This window comes from Bos javanicus, chromosome X (assembly GCF_032452875.1).
Source record: "Bos javanicus breed banteng chromosome X, ARS-OSU_banteng_1.0, whole genome shotgun sequence".
Classification (NCBI taxonomy): domain Eukaryota; kingdom Metazoa; phylum Chordata; class Mammalia; order Artiodactyla; family Bovidae; genus Bos; species Bos javanicus.
The window spans coordinates 7591200-7610739 of NC_083897.1; the positions used below are offsets into that span (position 1 = coordinate 7591200).

Consider the following 19540-nt stretch of genomic DNA (forward strand, 5'->3'; position numbering starts at 1 on the left):
CCATTCCTTGTGTGTTCTATTCCCTAAGCATTCCAGATAAAGAAAGGAAAATGTACCATACATTCTATTTTCTAATTTGTATGCAAAGTTCAGCCCATTTTCTGGCTCAGCAGCTAAGTACAGAAATCCAGTTCACGGGTGAGGGCTCATCAGCTTCATCGCTTTTGCCATCTATTTTAAGTGACACTGATGCTACTGACCTGGAAGTTTAGAGAGCTTCTTTTGCCCCTGTTGTTGACATTTTTAACTTTCATATTAGCAGTTCGTCCTGTTATCCTCTGCCTGAAAGGAAAATGCAACAAAAAGCAATCTGGCCCAAGTCACTATGATTTACTGTGGATAAAAGACCTAACACTTTGTCGATTATTTAAAAGTAATTTGCTGTAGCCATCCTAATGACTGTGCAATTGAAAAATGTCCTTGAGTAAACGATATTTATTATCTTTTATTTCTGCAGGTTGTGATCCTGGGGAAACATTCAAGAGGTTACCACTACATGCTTGCTAACCTGGTAAGAACAACAGAGTTCAAGTTTTCCAGGGCATTATATCCTGTTTAGTTTGTGTCCCCTGTAATTATCTCAAAAAGAAATATGAGAGAAGCCTAATGTGTTTTTTAGACACTTGGAGAAATGAGTCCATAAATACAAAAACCTGAATGCAATAGCCTGTTCTCAATTATGCTGTCTCTGTTTTAGCTGTGAAGCTTATATTCTCTCCTCATTTACAAAAATAATAATTTGATATGATTCTTCACTGATTATTCTTAGATTTAACTTGGATTTGAAATGTCAACCATTTTAATCAGGTTTGAAATGTAAAACAAGGAACACAGGATACAAGAATCAGACTCTTTCCCCCAATTAATCCAAGCATATGTGTACATTTGTACTGGATTTGTCTTTCTAGAAACAGTCCACTACCAAATCTTTTCAAACCAGATGTGAAAAAGTAGGCTTGAACAAGGAACACTCGGTGATCTTGTCAAAGGGTATAGCCAACTTTCTAAGTATAGTAAAATCCAACTTGAATCTTTAACTTCAAAGTCCCCATGCCTTTAAACTTTGTGACGTTCTAGAAATTAGTATTTCATTAAGGTTGGTTTATAGCTCTTCTTTCTCTGAAAGGACAATTGGTTTAGGAATTATAAAATGGGTTCTAAATCGGTAATATCTGTTTGGCAGTGCTTCTGAATAATACTATCTCCCTGAAATGAAAGGGGAATGCTAAATTATCACTGATACTAAGAATCTATTAAATTATTACATAATATGAGTTCTAGCCCCAAATTTATTTCATTAGCACAAGAGAATCATTACAGAGCTCTTAAACCAAAAGAACAGAAACAAAGGTGAGAAATTATTGTAATTATATTCTTAGATTTCTTAAAGAAAAATATCTTATTTTGTTTTAATAATGACTTTTTTTAATGGGTAAGAAAATGTTACTTAAACCTTCTTCTTAAGAAGTATGTGCACTCAAACACTTTGTAAGATGACGATTAGAGCTACTGCTTTGAAATGTTGTATGCATCTTCTCCAATAAATTGCTCAAAGTGGAGCACTTCAGTCCATTGTAGGGATAAACGGATTGATTCTTTTGGGAGGAGAAATGTTGATTCTTAATTTACATCTGAGTACATCCAATTTGTTTTTAGGTAACTGATAAGTAAAGGATGTTTGTTGACTCACTGAGGGTTAGACCAGGGCTTGGCAGGAAACATGCAAGTTACAGGAAGGTACCTGAGGCACTTACTGATGGATTTTACCATTGCTTCCCCACCCATAAGTATTTTGATTTCTCTCCTTCCTTCCTTCCTCTCTTTCTTTCTTCTTCCCTCCCCCTTTCTCCTCTCTTCTGCCTAGGGTTCACTCATCACTGATGGTACATGAGATGACTTTAGATATTGCACACGCAAACTTTTTTTATTATAATGGTAAATGTGTTTATTTACTATGCGTTAGAAAACCATAAAACTAGCACATCAAAATCCAAATTTTATGGATGGTGTTACTTCGTACAGGGTTAGAGATTTAACAACAAAGGAAATAAATTTTTATCTATCAAATGTATCAAGTAAACAATAGCATGTTGCTATAAACACATACAGCAAAATCTGTTTAGGGTGTATGCAGTTGTGGTGCTACATGGATGACTGAAGTTTGGGGAAGAGCACTTGGCTACTAGCTAGCTATGGGACCTTAAGTAGGTCACTTCACCTTTGACGACCTTGGTTTCCTTGCTATAAAACTCAGATGGGAGTGGGGAGTTCACTGATGTATTGGTTGGGTCCTTTGGAAGCAGATACCAACATATAAGTGGAGGTACAAGACAATTTATTGGGAATAATACATGTGAAAAATAAAAGAGAAGAACACAACACAGGTCTGATACCAGTGAAGGAAGGAAGTTTCATAAAAAAAATCTTCAGACCATGGGATAGCACAACAGGGAGCTCCCCCATGCTGCCCCTAAATGGCAAGCCATCGTACCCCAACCTTGCTCAGCCATTGGCTGGCAGATGTCTGGGAAGCACACACCTCTTGCTTGAGAACTGAGGAAAATCCTGAAGGCACCTGAAGCTGGAGACTGTTGGCCAACTCAAGGCCTGGAGGCAGTTTCTGTGTTAAAAGATCTGAGCCTGAACCAAGCACATCAATGACTGTCTCAGTTGGCAGAAGGTGACCAGATGATCTCTAAAGACCTTGCCCATCCTGGATTTCTAACTGGGCCTCCCTAATCCTACTGACAATCCTTCAGCACTTTGGTTTCCATTTGGAGAACCAGACCTGATGGAAGGGAAAGAGTATGGAGTGACAGAACAGCAAGAGAGAATCATTAGGACAAGGCTGGGGAGAAGAATGGTCAGCTGGGTGCCTACCACAGATCTCAAAATTGTGCAACCATGGAAGGATGCCTACTATAGGAATACGCAAAGTCCATTTCCTCAGAAAGAATGGAATATATAGTGTCATGTCAGTCTGGATGATGAAAACGTGAATTTGTTTGCTATACTTTCAGCAGCCACTCCTTCTCTTCCTCTAGTGACCTTCTTTCCATTTACACCGAGCCATGTGTTTCCATAAGCTCCTGTTCTCTATATCAAATTTCATATGGTCAATACAGATAGGAATTGTTACTCATCTCTGATAAAATATGAGATGCATTATCTCTTCTGTGGTTACCAGATTTTTTAAGCAGATAAAAATACCCCAAAGACACATATACATATAAACACACAGCAAACCATAGCAATTTAGACATCATTTAGATAATCAAAAACGGGTAAGTGGAGCTAAGAAGGTGTTTCCTTTCAAGATGAGCCAGCTGAACAAAAGTTGAGGACACACACAAGGGAACAAGTTCTTGTCTGAATCTTGGAGCAACAACTATTCAGAAGCACTGCCTTCTTCTACAAATGCAAAGTCAAAAACACTCACACTGCCTGCCTAAGCTTTCTGGAACCACCTGCTCCAGAGCTCCAAACATCCCCTTTGCTACCGGGTCCTATCTATCTGGCAAAAGACTTCCATGTGCTTTTACATGGACCTTTCCTGGTAGCAATCCTAAAATGAGAAGACTTGGATATTCTGTGATTGCTTCAAGTCAAGGTCAAGGTCACAGGTCAAGGTGTACATTTCAGAATGAACAACAGGATGCAAAAACTAACTTGTTGAAATCCTTGGAAGAAACAAAAGATTTCGGAGCATTGGCCAGAGACGTGATCTGGTCAGGGCAGAAGTGGACATGCCAATAACAAACGAGTAAGTCTCTTACAAATTCTGTATCAGTTGGTGGTATCATTTCTTTTTTAAAAAAATTTTAATGGAGTATGGTTGCTCTACAATGTTGTGTTAGTTTCTGCTATACAGCAAAGTGAATCAATTATACATAAACATGTATCTCCTCTTTTTTTAATTTCCTTCCAATTTAGGTCACCACAGAGCATAGAGTTCCCTGTGGTATACAGTAGGTTCTCCTTAGTGGTCTATTTTATACATGAATGTGAAAGTGTTAGTCACACAGTCACGTCTGACTCGTTGCAACCCCATGGACTGTTATCTGCCAGGCTCCTCTGTCCATGGAATTCTCCAGGCAAGAATACTGGCTCCCTTCTCCAGGGGATCTTCATGACCTAAGGATTGAACCTGGGTTTCCCGCATTACAGGCAGATTCTTTACCATCTGATCCACCAGGGGAGCCCCTATTTTATACATGAAAGTAGAATTGAAAGTGTTAGTCACTCAGTCATGCCTGATGCTTTGCGATTCCATGGACTGCAGCCCGCCAGGCTTCTCTGTCCATGGGATTTTCCAGACAAAGATACTGGAGTGGTTTGCCATTTCCTTCTCCAGGGGATCTTCCCGACCCAGGGGTCGAACCTGGGTCTCCTGCACTGCAGGCAGATTCTTTACCATCTGAGCCACCAGGGAAGCCCAATTTTATACATAGTAGTGTATATATGTCAATCTCAATCTTCCAATTCATCCTGCCCTCCCTTCCCCTCTTGGTGTCCACATGTTTGTTCTCTATATCTATGTCTCTATTTCTGCTTTGCAAGTAAGTTCATCTGATTGTTATTTCCTCTTCCAGAACTCTTCTTATGGTGGAAATGTTTCTCTACTTTAGTACCAGAGGTAACCAGCATGTATACAATTTGTCAGTCAAGCAACGTCTCTTTCTTTCATGGCAAGGTCCTGGATCAGGATCCTTTCCACTGCATTCCCAGGCATGTTGAGTATTGTGATTTGTTTCATATATATCAATAATAGTATGCAGAACCCTAGGCTAACCTAGGCATAATGGGGGGGGGGGCGGAAAGCACTAGACCAGGAGCTCGGAGGAAGGTTTGAGTCCCAAGAACTGATCTGACTAGCCTGTGACAATGAAACCTCTTTGAACCTGGTTCATCTATAAAATGAACAAATAGACCACATCAAGGTTCTCCAAAGTATATTTGTACATGCGACGATTTTAGGTAGTATATAGCAAACGTCTTAGACTGATTGGTTTTGCATCTATATTAAGTGTGTATTAGAAAAAGATTCACTCTCCTGTCAATTGTGTGAGGCTAAATTAGGTATTTGGGTTAAAAAACTTATTCAACATAAGGAAAACATATGAGGTAAATAATAGTTCAGATGATCCACTTATATGGGAAAAAACTGTAAAGGTGATATGGTGGTTTAGTCGCTAAGTCATGTCTGATTCTTTGCGACCCCCTGGACTGTAGCCCACCAGGCTTCTTTGTCCATGGGATTTCACAAGCAAGATTACTTGGGTGAGTTCCCATTTCCTTCTCCAGAGGATCTTCCTGACCCAGGGATTGAACCCAGGTCTTCTGCATTGCAGGCAGATTCTTTACCAACTGAGCCACCAGGGAAGCCCCCAAAGGTGGTATATTAGAGACTAAAATTTGAAAAACATGCCAAGGTGACTTCCAGCTCCTCATTTCTTCCCTCCTAAAGGGTCTGTTTGGACCAGGGAAAGCCAGGAGTTTAGGCACAGCAGCTGGGTAGACCCTGATAGTGTAAGTGGGGGAGCACAACCAGTACATCATTAGCCTTGGAATATCAAGTCACCAGGCAGACTTCAAGTCAGTCCAAGTGGGCAAAAGCCAAAAGAGGTGTTGAGTGCCCTTAGCTACAATCTAAACAGAGCTACAGCTCTGAAGGATCCATCAAAGCTGTCTAACAGTTCACACACACACACACACACACACCACACAAACTGGATCTGGGTTGAGATGGTCCAACAACAGATATTCAACACCCAGCCCCCAAAATAAAACAAAAATCTCCAAGCATCTGAGGTGCCCCTGTGAGACTGAGCCATAGTAGGACTCATTGAGTCCTGCACCAGTTAACTCAACCTTAGAAGACGCGACAGTTTCCTTGCCTAGGCTGAGACTGATCTCAGGGTTGGGGACAGTTGGGGGCCGTACAGGAGCAAGTAATGCAGTGTCAGTTGCAAGTGGTAAGGGGCCGTGGGAGCCGGAGATCAAGTTAGCCATTGTGCCAGGGGAGAAAGGGGAAAGGAAACTATCTGAGATGCCACCCTGCTGTGCTACCTGTTTTATGTAGACTTTCTCTTTAATCTCTCCAGTGAGAACAGCCTTCTTACCTACTCACGTCCCCAAGCTTTTCAGAGACTGGGAAATGGCCTCTGAAAAGACACATGATTTGTCCAGAGTCTCCCAGCAAATCCATTACCAAGCTAGATTTCCAATCCACATTGGTCAGACTCTTTACCAAGAGCACCTTGCTCTTCTCATTTTACCCATTCAAGCATCTCAGTGAGACAGAAGGACAGCCTCACGAAGGTCACAAAAGAACATTTGCAAAGACATACATGTATATGAATGATGTATAAACTATAAATTTATGAGGGTGAAGTAATCAGAAAGAAAAAGGCTGAAAAAAAACAAGGACAGCATCTCTATCAGTGCCCCCTGACACATTCATTTCTTATTCATTCTCCCTCTCCCTCCCTCCCCTCCTCTGCCCTCTTCTCTTTCCCTCTCTCTCTCACACACACACAGTCCTCTCCCCTGCTTTCTCATCCCCCTCCTTTCTCTTGCTCTCTCTTCTCTCTTTCCTTCCCCATCTGCCCCATTCATATGATTAGTCTGCCAGGAAATAATGATGGGGATTACTAGACTGTATCTAATTTGTCTAAAATTTTACTAAGGCATAAGCATTATTCAAAAAATTGAACCCCAAAGAGGAATCCAGGAGTAACCTAAGCTCAAACAAGTGAACTCTGCAGCTTACCAGATCTTGGGATGTAGCTGAAACAGAGAGGGGCCCACTTTGTTTAAAGGGAAAACAATTTTGAATGAGACTGAGTCATGCTGTTTTGCTTGCCAGTAACAACTGTTCCCTTCTGCTCCCTTCCCCTCCCAGGCCTTCTTGTTCTGTTCTCTACTCTTCCCCTTCTTTTGTTCTTCCATTTTTAATGTTCTAAATAAAAAATTCAAATATTCAAAGTCACGTGTTGTGATCACTGACACCTCAGCAGATGGCATGTAAACACAGAGCTCACTCGGCTGGAGCCTGGCCTTGCAGGCAAGGGAGGTGGGCTTGAGCTCCCTCCGGTCCTCAGTGCCAGGAGCCCGGTCACCTACCCTGGGTACACAAGTGCTCTGGTGGTGCAGGATTGATGTTCTTCTCCAAATGGAGACAGGACGCAGCAGAGTATCAAGGGAATGAGGAACCAGGACTGGGCAGGGGTCCAATGTCCTACTGTGCGTTTAGAAAGGCACAGGCAGTTGTCAGCTTGAAGTAGCCAACTTTGAAACTCTCATTTCCCCTGTCCAAAAACACCTCCATTATAGTCATCCCTTCCTCCCCCTGAAATTAACAAGGAAAGATCACTTCCTACTCAATGTTCTAGCAAGATACATTGAAAGAATTCTATTTTCTCCCCCAGGTCCCCCACATCATATCCTCTAAAACAGTATTTCTCAAACTATCCATAAAGAAAGGCCAGATTTCCCCCCAAATACTCACACAATAAAAGCACAACAAAAATAAATGGCTAAAAAACATAAAATAAACAAGACATGTAAAATAATGCACAATTATTTAGTATTAGATTCAACAGCCATATTACCCTGGCAAATTGTTATAAAGGCTTACACTCAATTTCTTTCCTTCTATCATCGCAGACTGGTAACAAACATCAGACCAGCACCAGTCTAGACATACTTGCAGAAGAAAAAAAAACCAAGTGAACATTTTGGATAACCCTATTTAAAAAGAGAGAGAGAGATCAGTGGCTATTTTTCCCACTAATTGCACTTATGTCAACTCATAATTATCTGTATACAAATAACTCCCACTGGACTAAAGCGTTGTGAGGATAGGGACTAATTTTGATATGGCTCACCATTGTACCAACAGATAGCACTTAGATTTCAAAGTATGTTTGTTGATTGGATTAGAGAATAAAACAGGGAGTGAACAATACAAGCAACCTGTAATCAAGTGCTAATTTATGTGGTGTAATCTTTAACTCCATACATTACACCCTCTCAGGAGGATGTGTCTGCTTCTAGAAAAAGACTTGTGTCTCTCATTAGCAATCTGATAACTTGAATCACCACAAGTATTCATTTCCCTATCAAAGCATCACCCAGATGAACAATTCAGATGGCACTAAAGGCACAGCCAGCCTTCATCCAAATTGTGAGATAGATGCTTGTCCTTGGCAGCCTTCCACCCTTCATTCTACTGCTTTTATCTTTCCTATAGGCAAGCCACCTTTCTCATTTCTCACCCATAATCTACCATCAATTCAATGAAAGTCACCCAATTTATCTTCTCTCTGTTTTCCTCTCTGCACAAAATGTGCCCTAACAATAACATTGCATAAAGGAAATCTTCACGTAATATCTTAAAATGAGGTACTCTAAAAGTAAGCCTTGAATATATATATTTCCAAATCCTAATTATCTACACTACCAGAAGGAAAGTGAGTTGCAGTATTACATGAATAAATCAAGGGAGACAGGATAATACCAGAGTCATTTGAATCTTTGGAAGACTGAGTTGTCTGGCTATTCTCAAATCAGGGACACTCTGTGTTTGGATATCAGTTGTGGAAGTAATGTCTTTGTAAAAGATGACCTTGGAGAATTAATCAAACATACCAATAGTTTCTACTGCTGCTGCTGCTGCTGCTAAGTCACTTCAGTCATGTCTGACTCTGTGAAACCCCATAGACGGCAGCCCACCAGGCTCCACCATCCCAGGGATTCTCCAGGCAAGAACACTGGAGTGGGTTGCCATTTCCTCCTCCAATGCGTTAAAGTGAAATCGCTCAGTCGTGTCCGACTCTTCACGACCCCATGGACTGCAGCCTACCAGGCTCCTCCGTCCATGGGATTCTCCAGACAAGAGCACTGGAGTGGGGTGCCATTGCCTTCTCTGTACCAATAGCTTACAAGCCCTGAATTAGGCACAGAGGTCATGGTTGGTTTTATACTGTTGGATTCAGGTGTGGGCAACAGTGCACTGGCTCATAAAGACGTGATGTGATTGAGAAGCAATGCAACTGATGAAATACAGCAAAACCTACAAATCTAACTTCTGGAGATGATATTCATATTTCCAACAAACCTTGCCTTTGTTGCACAGAGGCAAATAGTCAAGTGTACAGTTACTTATAACATAGGAAGTGAGAAAGTCGAGTTTCAACTTGCCCTACCCGCGAGCAGGATTGCCTCCAACCATTCTTTACCTTCTCTCATCTCCTTTCATCTTTCCCTCTGCACGTAATTTACTGGAACAACCAAAGGAAAGGAGACCACCATGGCAGTGAGCAAAAAACAAGAAAATAAAATACAATTTCAACCAAACAGAATTGGTAAAATTCAAGGAGCACTAGAATTTGATATCTAGTCTAGACACAGAAAGATCTTTGAGTATCTGATCATCACATCTAGTCATTAAAATCCCTATGAAATAATAAAATGGGCTCAACAGAAATTCCTCTTAGTACAGCAAGGGATTTGGAAAATTGCAGTCACTTAGCAATAAGATTGTGGAGTTTATACATAAACGTATTACATGGAAAGCCCAGGAAGACATGCAACAGTGAAGGGAGGACAAGAGCCCATAAGCAGTTAGGATGTGCAAGAGCCTATGGAATACTAGCAAAAGAGGGGCACAACTGGCCTCACTAACTGGTAGCGAATACAGAGGCAACTTTAAGATGTTTCTTCATCATTATTTACCAACTGAAATGGTGCTTGACGAGTGAAACTTCAGTAGATACCCAGAGCTCTAAAGGATGAAGTGAGGGCCTTTGTAGACAAAGGAAACAAAAATAAAAAGGCTTAGAAGGGTGTGATGTGGCTTGACTGTGAGAGCATGAGGCCTATTGAAGGAAAAGGTGTGGATAAGGCCAAGAGAACTAAAGATAACAGCTAATGGAAATCCCTGAAGGTCAAGTCAGGATATTCAGCTGTTAATATGTCTGTAGAAAGTAGGGAGTCATTGCAGTGATTTGGGGAAAGGACTATTATGCTCTAATGGGTGTTTTAGGAAGATAAATTTATTTAGGAAGATAAACTGGGAAAGTAAAGAACTGGAGCACCAGCTAGGAAGCCAAGACAATGATCTAGGCCAGTGGCTCTTAAGCTCACTTGTGCTTCATTCATCTGTTGAGTTTATTTAAAAAAAAAAAAAAACCAGGTGGTTGGGCCCCATACCCAGTGACCCAATTGGCCTAAAGTGCCACTAATTGAAAGAAAGGATACAGGAAGAGGAAGAGATTTTAAGGGAAGATAACAATTTTTATTCGGGGCACATTCTTTTTAAGATGCACTTGGAGTAAGGAAGTTAATTTAGTGGGTAGACAGAAAAAGGGGTTCTACGTTCTACAGTTCTAAGAAAGGTTCTAGTTGGAAATTCATTGATATCTCATTCAGCATGAATTTGACTTGAACATTCTAAAAGAAAAAAAAATGAGTTATCCTTTTCCACAAAAATATCAAAGAAATCTATTGGAATACATTTTGTCTTTGGTAAAAATATATTATTTTAAGATATATAGTGTTTAATAGCAGGTAAAGTTCAGTGAGGAAAAGAGAATTCACGGTATAGAAATTGCATTTGAAGTCAGAAGCCTGGCATGCTACAGTCCATGGGGTCACAAAGAGTCAGACACAACTGAGCAACTGAACTGAACTGACATTTAAATGCATGTATTAAATAAGAAAATACACATTTTCTGCCCTTTTATAAGCAGTTGCTATTGGAAGACGTACTTGGGACAAGCACTTAAAGCCTGAAACAAATGTGAAAACAAACTAAAAAGGCTTAAAGAACTTTAAATGTTAATTTTGTTCTGAACTAAAGGTATGAGTTAAAAAGTAAAAACTTGTAAACTTACTTATCACGTATTTAGATTGGTAATCAAACACACTTTTTCTAAAGACACGGATTTTGTGAGAATAAAAAAACTCCACCTGTATTTACATGTATTGCTATCTGGTCACTGCATTACTTCTTCTCACAGCAGGACTCAGGGGACAGGGTCGGAAATGCAGGATAAACAGGAAGCTGGGCCTGTGGTGCTGGAAGAAGCCTGAGTAGCGGTAGTTAGCATGTATGGGGAGGCCTCATGAAACTGCTCAGACATGGCTGACTGAGAAAACTGTCTTACCCATTGGTGTTTCTGTCAGGGAGGAGTGAGGATGGAACTTTCTGGAAAAGGTCACATGATAAAGATCAATGAATAAGAAGCTCAGGAGTGGAGTCTTAGGTAGCTGGCTGTAAGAATAATTTGACAGCTAGTAGGATGCATACTTTACTTTATTACTCCCTAACCCTTGCAATCCCGTCTTTTTCCTCTTTTACTTTTTGGGTTTGAGTGTTGAAAGCCCAACTCCTTCATTTGATTTTTACAGAAGCATCAGGCAACTAGGGATTCTAATTTCCCAACATAGCTGATTATGGGTGACCATCCCCAAATACTGGATATGGGGTATTAGGAGGCATAAAACATCTCCTTTTAGCCTGAAGCGCTCTCCTAAAATATCTGTCTCTACATATTACCCCTGTTTCTTCTTTTTTTTTCCATTTTTACCTAACGGCTTCTGGGTGATAAAATCTGTGTGCAATTTGACGAAAGCTTCAGGGAGGCCAGACAGAGACTTCAATTCTTAAAAGAACAAACAGAATGGCAAAGTCCCTCTTGTAGATCACAAAGTGAGAGAAAAAAAACTGGCCAGGAAAGTAATCATTCAGCCAGAGGTGCCCATTCAATATCCATTTTCACACTCCTTACTCCCACAATGCAGGAAACAGAGATTCAGCTCCTGGGTCGGGAAGATCCCCTGGAGGAGGGCATGGCAACCCACTCCAGTATTCTTGCCTGGAAAATCCCATGGACAGAGGAGCCTGGTGGGCTACAGTCCATGGGGTCACAAAGAGCTGGACACGACTGAGCAACAAAGCAACTGTTAGAGATTGGTGCTGGATGGCTAAACCTGTTACAATCAGTTTTTTAATAAGGTTTCAAGAGGAGAATGCAATGGCACCCCACTCCAGTACTCTTGCCTGGAAAATCCCATGGATGGAGGAGCCTGGAAGGCTGCAGTCCATGGGGTCCCTAAGAGTCGGGCATGACTGAGCGACTTCACTTTCACTTTTCACTTTCCTGCATTGGAGAAGGAAATGGCAACCCACTCCAGTGCTCTTGCCTGGAGAATCCCAGGGACGGGGGAGCCTGGTGGGCTGCCGTCTATGGGGTCGCACAGAGTCGTACACAACTGAAATGACTTAGCAGCAGCAGCAGCATGGAGATCAGGAAATGAAAATTCCCCAAAGTATAGAGTTTGGGTGAAAAACATCAACTGAAGATCACCAAAAGGTAAAAAAAAAAAAAAAAAAGACCAGGAAGCACTGACTTCTAATACCACCCATCCTATCACTCTCTCCCCTTTATCGTTTTTTCCCCTTCTACTGGATATATGGCAGTCAGACTAGTTTCCGCCCCCCACCCCCACTTTGGCAGAATCTAATCTATGAGGAAATTTTTTTTAATTGGAGGATGTTGTGTTGGTTTCTGCTGTATGTCAACGTAAATCAGCCATAAGTATACATATATTCCCTCCCTCTTGAGTCTCCCACCACCCACACCCCACCCCTCTAGGTCATCACAGAGCACCGGCTGAGCTCCCTGTGATATACGGCAACTTCCCACTGTCTATCTTACACGTGGTAGTGTATATATGTCAAAGCTGCTGCTGCTGCTGCTGCTAAGTTGCTTCAGTCGTGTCCGATTCTGTGTGACTCCATAGACGGCAGCCCACCAGGCCCCCCCATCCCTGGGATTCTCCAGGCAAGAACACTGGAGTGGGTTGCCATTTCCTTCTCCAATGCAGGAAAGTGAAAAGTGAAAGTGAAGTTGCTCAGTAAGTGTCCAACCCTCAGCGACCCCATGGACTGCAGCCCACCAGGCTCCTCTGTCCATGGGATTTTCCAGGCAAGTGTACTGGAGTGGGGTGCCATTGCCTTCTCCGATGTCAAAGCTACTCTCTCAATTTGTCTCACCCTGTCCTTACCCTCTGTTTCCACATGTCCATTCTCTACTTCTGCATCTTTATTCCTGCCCTGCAAATAGGTTCATCAGTGTGGTCAGACCATTTCTAACTTCCACCATCCTGCCACTATGTCCCCCTCTATCACCATCATTTTATTGCCCTTCTCAGACACTCTGGCTGTTGTTTGGCCTTTTGTCTGTGTTATTGCCTTTAGGTTGGTTTCAAGGATTCACAACTTTATCTTTACCACTTTGACTGCTGTGGGTGTCTTGCAAAATGAAAATTATTACAAAAAGAGTTCCTGGAACCAGACACCTCCAGCCATGGATCTAGATCCTCAGTCCTAAAATAACTGCGATTCTCAGTTTATGCCTTTTACACCATTTTAACAGATATTCTCATGCTCGCTAAATGTTTTGTTGTCGCCTCTCCCCCATCCGTGTCATTGATGAGCCTATCAGGAAAATCAGGCCTCTGTTTACAATCCTCATAGACTGGACTCTCACAACAATAGAATGTACTAGAGAACAGACTTGTGGTTGCTGGCTGATAGGGGGAAGGGATGAATTGGGAGTATGGGAACAGCAGATGCAAACTATTATATATAGAATGGATAAAAAACAAGGTCCTACCTTTTAGCACAGGGAACTATGTTCACTATCTTATGCTAAACTATAATGGAAAAGAATAGGAAAAAGTATGTGTATATATATATATATGAAAGTGAGAGTGAAGTCACTCAGTTGTGTCCAACTCTTTGCAACCCCATGGACTGTAGCCTTCCAGGCTCCTCCACCCATGGAATATTCCAGGCAAGAGTAGTGGAGTGGGGTGCCATTGCTTTCTCCAATATATATACACATACATAGGTGAGTCACTTTGCTGTACAGAAGAAATTAACACAACACTGTAAATTAAGTATACTTCAATTAAAATTTTTAAATAATCATAAAAAAATAGACTATAGCAATTTGTGAAGGAAACAGTATCTGCATTAACAAATTGAATACAGATGGAAGGACATGACTGAGCAACTGAGCACAGGAAGGCGGTCCTTCCGTGGAAACCTAGCACATAGCTAGAACATGAACCTCAACTTGAAATTTCTGGAACTGCCTTTCATCTTTTATTTTCCCCTTTATCATCCAGATGGTTGAAGGTCATTTCTGTTGCATTACGGTCTGCTTAGAGTTTTAGACAGACATAGTCCCATCTCATGGTCTCTATGTATGGATGAATAAGATGTCTTAAAATAATCACAAAGGTCAAGAAAGTGAATCAGGAGCCAGCCAGCTACTCCCCTGAATCAGAACATTTCTCCTAACTTCCCCTATCATACCAGAATACTCCTTGCCACCATCATTTTTTTCCCCTGTTTTATATACCCTGCATGGTTTGTTTTCGTTTTGTTTCAGTGTCTTTACTTGGCTTTCAGGGATACACAGCCTCAGTATAAACACCATGAGGGGTTATGACCAGCTCAACAACTAAAATCTAGCTACATATTCTAGGAAAATGCAGTGTCTTAAATTCAGATAGCAGAGAAAACCAGTAGCCTGGCACCTCTTACTTTTTAGCCAGAATCCATCTTTTATTAACACACTATCAGTTCCTACCACTCCTCTTTCTTTTTTCCTGCCTCCTTAATGTATGTTTGCTGGTCACTTTTGTTGCATTAGTTATTTCACTGAAGCTGTGGGTAGCCTTAAGCGCCAGTTCTCAACTATGGTTTTACATGATAATAGACTCTAGAAACTTTTTCTAGAAATAAGCAATAGGATAGATATTGGAGGTGGATCAGGAACCAGCAAAATCTCCCTTCTTAGCCATCTCCTCTCTCCTAACTTCCATCTTTCTTCCACTTTTTTTCTTTACCATCCATGTTTGTTGATCATTTATTTTGTGTTAATGTCTTCTGAGAGGTTTTAAGAGAGTCAGTCTCAACTTTCCCACCTTGAAGACTGTGATTCACCAGCCTAAGGAGGAGATCTAACCAGAGGTAATGAATGGGTGAAATGCTTTAAAATAATGGGATAATCTCTTGAATCCAAATGTTATTATTATAATCTTTCCATTTCTGTGTCTTTGGTTTCTATTTGCTTTGCCAATAATTGAGAAAGATATGTTAAATCTCCAGTTTGATTTTTAAAACTAAATTTAGTATTATTGGTTTCAGTCATGTCTGACTCTTTGCAACCCCATGGACTATACAGTCCATGGAATTCTCCAGGCCAGAATACTGGAGTGGGTAGCCTTTCCCTTCTCCAGGGGATCTTTCCCAACCCAGGAATCGAACCCAGGTCTCCCACATTGCAGGCAGATTCTTTAGCAACTGAGCTACAAGGGAAGCCCAAGAATACTGGAGTGGGTAGCCTATCCTTCTCCAGTGGATCTTCCTGACCTAGGGTCTCCTGCATTGCAGGTGGATTCTTTACCAACTGAGCTATCAGGGAAGACCCTGGTTTTAAATATAATAATAATACTAATGGGATAGGAGAATTAGGAGCAGGAGAGCTAGCCCCTGCCCCTCAGTCCGTACTTCTCTCCTAACATCCATCTTCGTACACTTACCCCCACTCTTTCATTGATTCCATTTTCCTTTCTGGATGTTGTATCATCACCTCTGCTGTGTGTCTTTACATTGGTTTGGGGGGATCCTCAGCCTGCCTTTAGCGTTACAAGTGTCATAACCATAAAAATCCAAAGATTGTTATGGGATGCTGCAATGCCTTCAAATAGGAGGAGGAGAAAGACCAGAATCCAACCAAAACTGCCCTTTAAACAGACCCTCTCTCTGAATTGCCATCCGCCTTTTCTCTCTTTCCTCCTTTCCCCTCCTATGTGTTAGATGTCAGCTCTGTTGCATTAGTGTATGTCTGAAGAGGCTATAGAAAGAATCAAGCTTTAATTTTTACAATCCTGTGGACTTTCAGTGGCATTTGAATCATGTAATTTAACAATAGTTGATATCAAACGAAAATTCTTTAAAAAAAAAAAGTGTTAGAAATAGAAGGACGAGCAACTCCTGCCTTTAGCCAGAGCAGCTTTCTTTACATCCCCTTCTCTACCATTTGCCTGATTTCTCTTTTTCCCTTTTATGTCCTTGATAATTGTTGGTTAGCTCTGCTGCATTCGTGTTTTTTTCAGAGGGATTAGGGAAAATCCAGCCTTGATTATCTCAACCTTGAGAACTGTGACTCACTGCATCTAAATGCTGGGCACCGGGGCAACATTCAAGCTGTAGAATCTGATAAGAGATCGCAAACAAACGGAACACAAATAGGACAGAGGCAGAGTTAGGCCCAGGAGCCAGCCTACTTTTGCCCTTTAGCAGCAAGATCTCTCCTTTCATCTTCCTAAATTCTATTACCTCCTTTTTTTGTTTGTTTTTTGTATTGTTTTGTTTTGTTTTTGGCCGCACTGTGCGGCTTGCAGGATCTTAGTTCCTCGACCAGGGATAAAACCCGTGCCCCCTTGCAGTGGAAACACAGAGTATTAACCACTGGACCACCAGGGGAAGTCCCTCTCCTTTTTCTACCACCCTTCTCTCTCCATTTTGTCCATGGGGCTGTGTTAGGCTTTCTGCCCATGTGGATGGGTTTAAGCCCTCAGGGCAGTTGGCAAGAGCTAATGTTGTGGAGGTCTTGCCAGACAAACAAGCCATTTGAGGTGACCTTCCCCTGGGTTGATTTGTGCTGCTAAGGATGCATTCCAGGCTATTCCAGTCTGAGAAGTGCCAGAACGTAATCCCAGCTATGTGTGTCATAAAACATGGGCTGACTGAGAAACTTCTAGGTCCTTAGTGATATGGTTGCTATGAGGTAGAAACATGAGTGCAGAGTGTTCTTATGGAGATACTTCCAAATTACAGTATGTTTAACAGGCAGGAAGACAGCCAAGCGGGAATATATGGGGCCTGTGTGGCAGAGCCAAAGCCTTATGGAAGTAAGTGGAGGTGATTGGTGAGGTAAATTTGAATTGGACCCCTCCTTTTAGTGTCTCTGCTGAGAAAAAGATAGTGAGGTAAAATGTTTCTGGGGGGTGCTGTGGTGAGTAACAAGACTGAAGTGCTGGCTCTTATGCCTTAAGGCAGATGTGAGATTTCTGGGATCCTTTCTCTCGCCCTCCCTGTTGTTAATCCTGTGTTGCCATTTGAACATGCTATAGTATGAAGGAAATGGGAGTGTGAGGCTTATCCAAAGAATAAACGGTACAGGAAATACTATTTCCTAGAGCAGACTATGACCATTGACCCTGGGGACCAAGATGGTGGCAGAAGCTTTCTTAACTCTTTTCTTTCAAAGAAAGGGGCTCCCTCTTTCAGGCCAACACCAGAGAGCCCCCACCAGCAGACAGATGGACAGTTGCTCAATGCTCTTGTGTAATACTTTTTAACTTGCAAATATGGTTTGGTACAGCAAATGACTTAAAGCCATTTGTTGAAGTTTTGTCCTCGGCTTTCTATTTGTATGTATGTTTAGGGGGTGAGAGTTGGGAGTTGGATAATAGTTAGGCTTAAGCCGCATCTGGAGCCTCTTCATGCCTTTACACACAAGCAAGCCTTTCTGCTCATTGTTGTGCAAAGGGGAACACATGGGAGAAATCATTGAGTCTTTGTTTATTTCAGGAAGGAGACCTTTGGGAGAAAACTCATCCTAACAAGTTAATATTCATTTTAAAAACATCTTGTGATCATTGGAAAGAAGGAATAGTTCTCAGTGATGCAAACTCTTTGGCTCATATCCCACATATGAAAGGAAGAGGAATGGGGTGAGGAGTAATAACTGAAAACGCTGCTTCACTAAAATATTTTCTACGACTGCCTTGTTGCCCATATTAAAGAAACAGAGAATTAAAAGAAGCAGGCATCAGAATGGTAACTAGAGAGGCATACAAGAGCGGGACTTCTGGGTATTGGTTACATTCATGCGTTCAGTTTGTGAAAATTCATCAGCCTATACTTAAAGATGTGTGCACTTTTCTATATGATTATTATACTTCAATGAAAACTTAGAATGCAAAAAAAGAAAACTTTTGAGAACTAGTAGGGATTTAAGTAATATAGTGTATGCATTTATAAACCCACTGAGTGGTATATTTAAGACTTGTGCATTTTATTGGATGTAAATTTTATCAAAAGAGAGAAAGAAATGGGGGTTTCCATGGTAGTTCAGTGGTTAAGACTTTGCCTTCCAATACAGGGGATGTGGGTTCAGTCCTGATTGGGGAACTAAGATTTCACATGCGTTGGGCCCAAAAAACCAAAATGTAAAAAATGAAAGCAATATTGTAACAAATTCAATAAAGACTTTAAAAAGAAAGCCTTTAAAAAAAAGAAGCAGCAGCAGAAGAAGGAAGGAAAGGAAGGATGAAAACTTCAAGCACTGAACTCTACTTAATGACCTATATGCTGAAGTCTTTGGTATGAAGTATTCTAACATTTGCAACTTTCTTTGGAAAAGCATCCAAAAAATGAAATGGATTGATGGATGGATAGAAAAATGTTAATTGTGAAATCTGAAGTGACTACTTCATTTTCACTGTATAATTCTTTCAACTTTATTTTTGAAACAATTTTATATGTAAATATTGGGGAGGAAAATCTAAAGGCAGGGGAAAGAATTCTTTAAATTTATTTATGAGTATAAATATTGGCTCCAACCCACTGAGGACCTAAGGGGATCAAAAGCAACTAGCAAGAGCCAATTATCCAGCAGAAATAGCAGAACTTCTGGGAGAGGTATCTCAGAAAATAGCAATGCCCAGTGGAACTGGTGATACCCAGGTGAAGATGGCATGATATGAACATGAAGAGATTCCTTCAGGAGGCTTAGGTGGCAGAGACAACAGACAGAAACCAGAACAAAAGAAGAAAATGGTGGATGCTATGAAGTAGCTGTCAAAACTCATTCATGGACTCATGTGAGACATACCCTGGGGTTTGTACCATCACATACAACCAAGCTGTCAGTTTCACTCTTTGGCATTTTTGTAAATTACAAATGTTGAAATTACTCATCATTCAAATCTGAAAAGCAATCTGCTGTATTTGGCATGTTAGCTAGGGCCCACTTTTTGAACAGTTTCCAGTTATATGAATCATTGTATTTGTATTCATTGAAGAAAGATTTAAAAATATATAGGTAAATGAAAGAAATAAAAACATTCACTTAAAATTGACTCTGATGTTTGTCCTTTCAGTCACTAACTAAATAAAAACATGGGCACTAAAATGGAAGGGTGTATATTTTCTCCATCATGCCTGTAGTTTCAGAGTGCCCTAAGAATTAGTCTGTATCAGGAGTTGTTTGTTTGTTGTGATTTTGGTTTTTGTTGAGATATAATTGACATGTAACCATCTGTCCAGAGTTTTTTTGATTGCTAAAGAAGGATCTTGGGAAAGGAACTTTCATTTCTTCCTTAGCACTGTAACAGATACAATGAGTAAGAATGCATGACCTCTCACAATCACAAGTCTCTCTCAATC

At 41.0% G+C, this 19540-nt stretch overlaps 1 protein-coding gene across 6 annotated transcripts in view; it reads left to right on the top strand.

Annotated features, from left to right (window-relative positions):
• GRIA3 (glutamate ionotropic receptor AMPA type subunit 3) overlaps positions 1-19540 on the top strand; it is a 308559-nt gene that overhangs the window by 187090 nt on the left and 101929 nt on the right. For all 6 annotated transcript variants that reach the window (XM_061409407.1, XM_061409408.1, XM_061409406.1 and 3 more), the window contains one exon: positions 458-511. In XM_061409407.1, coding sequence (XP_061265391.1) covers positions 458-511 — 54 coding nt within the window. The remainder of the gene's footprint in view (positions 1-457; positions 512-19540) is intronic.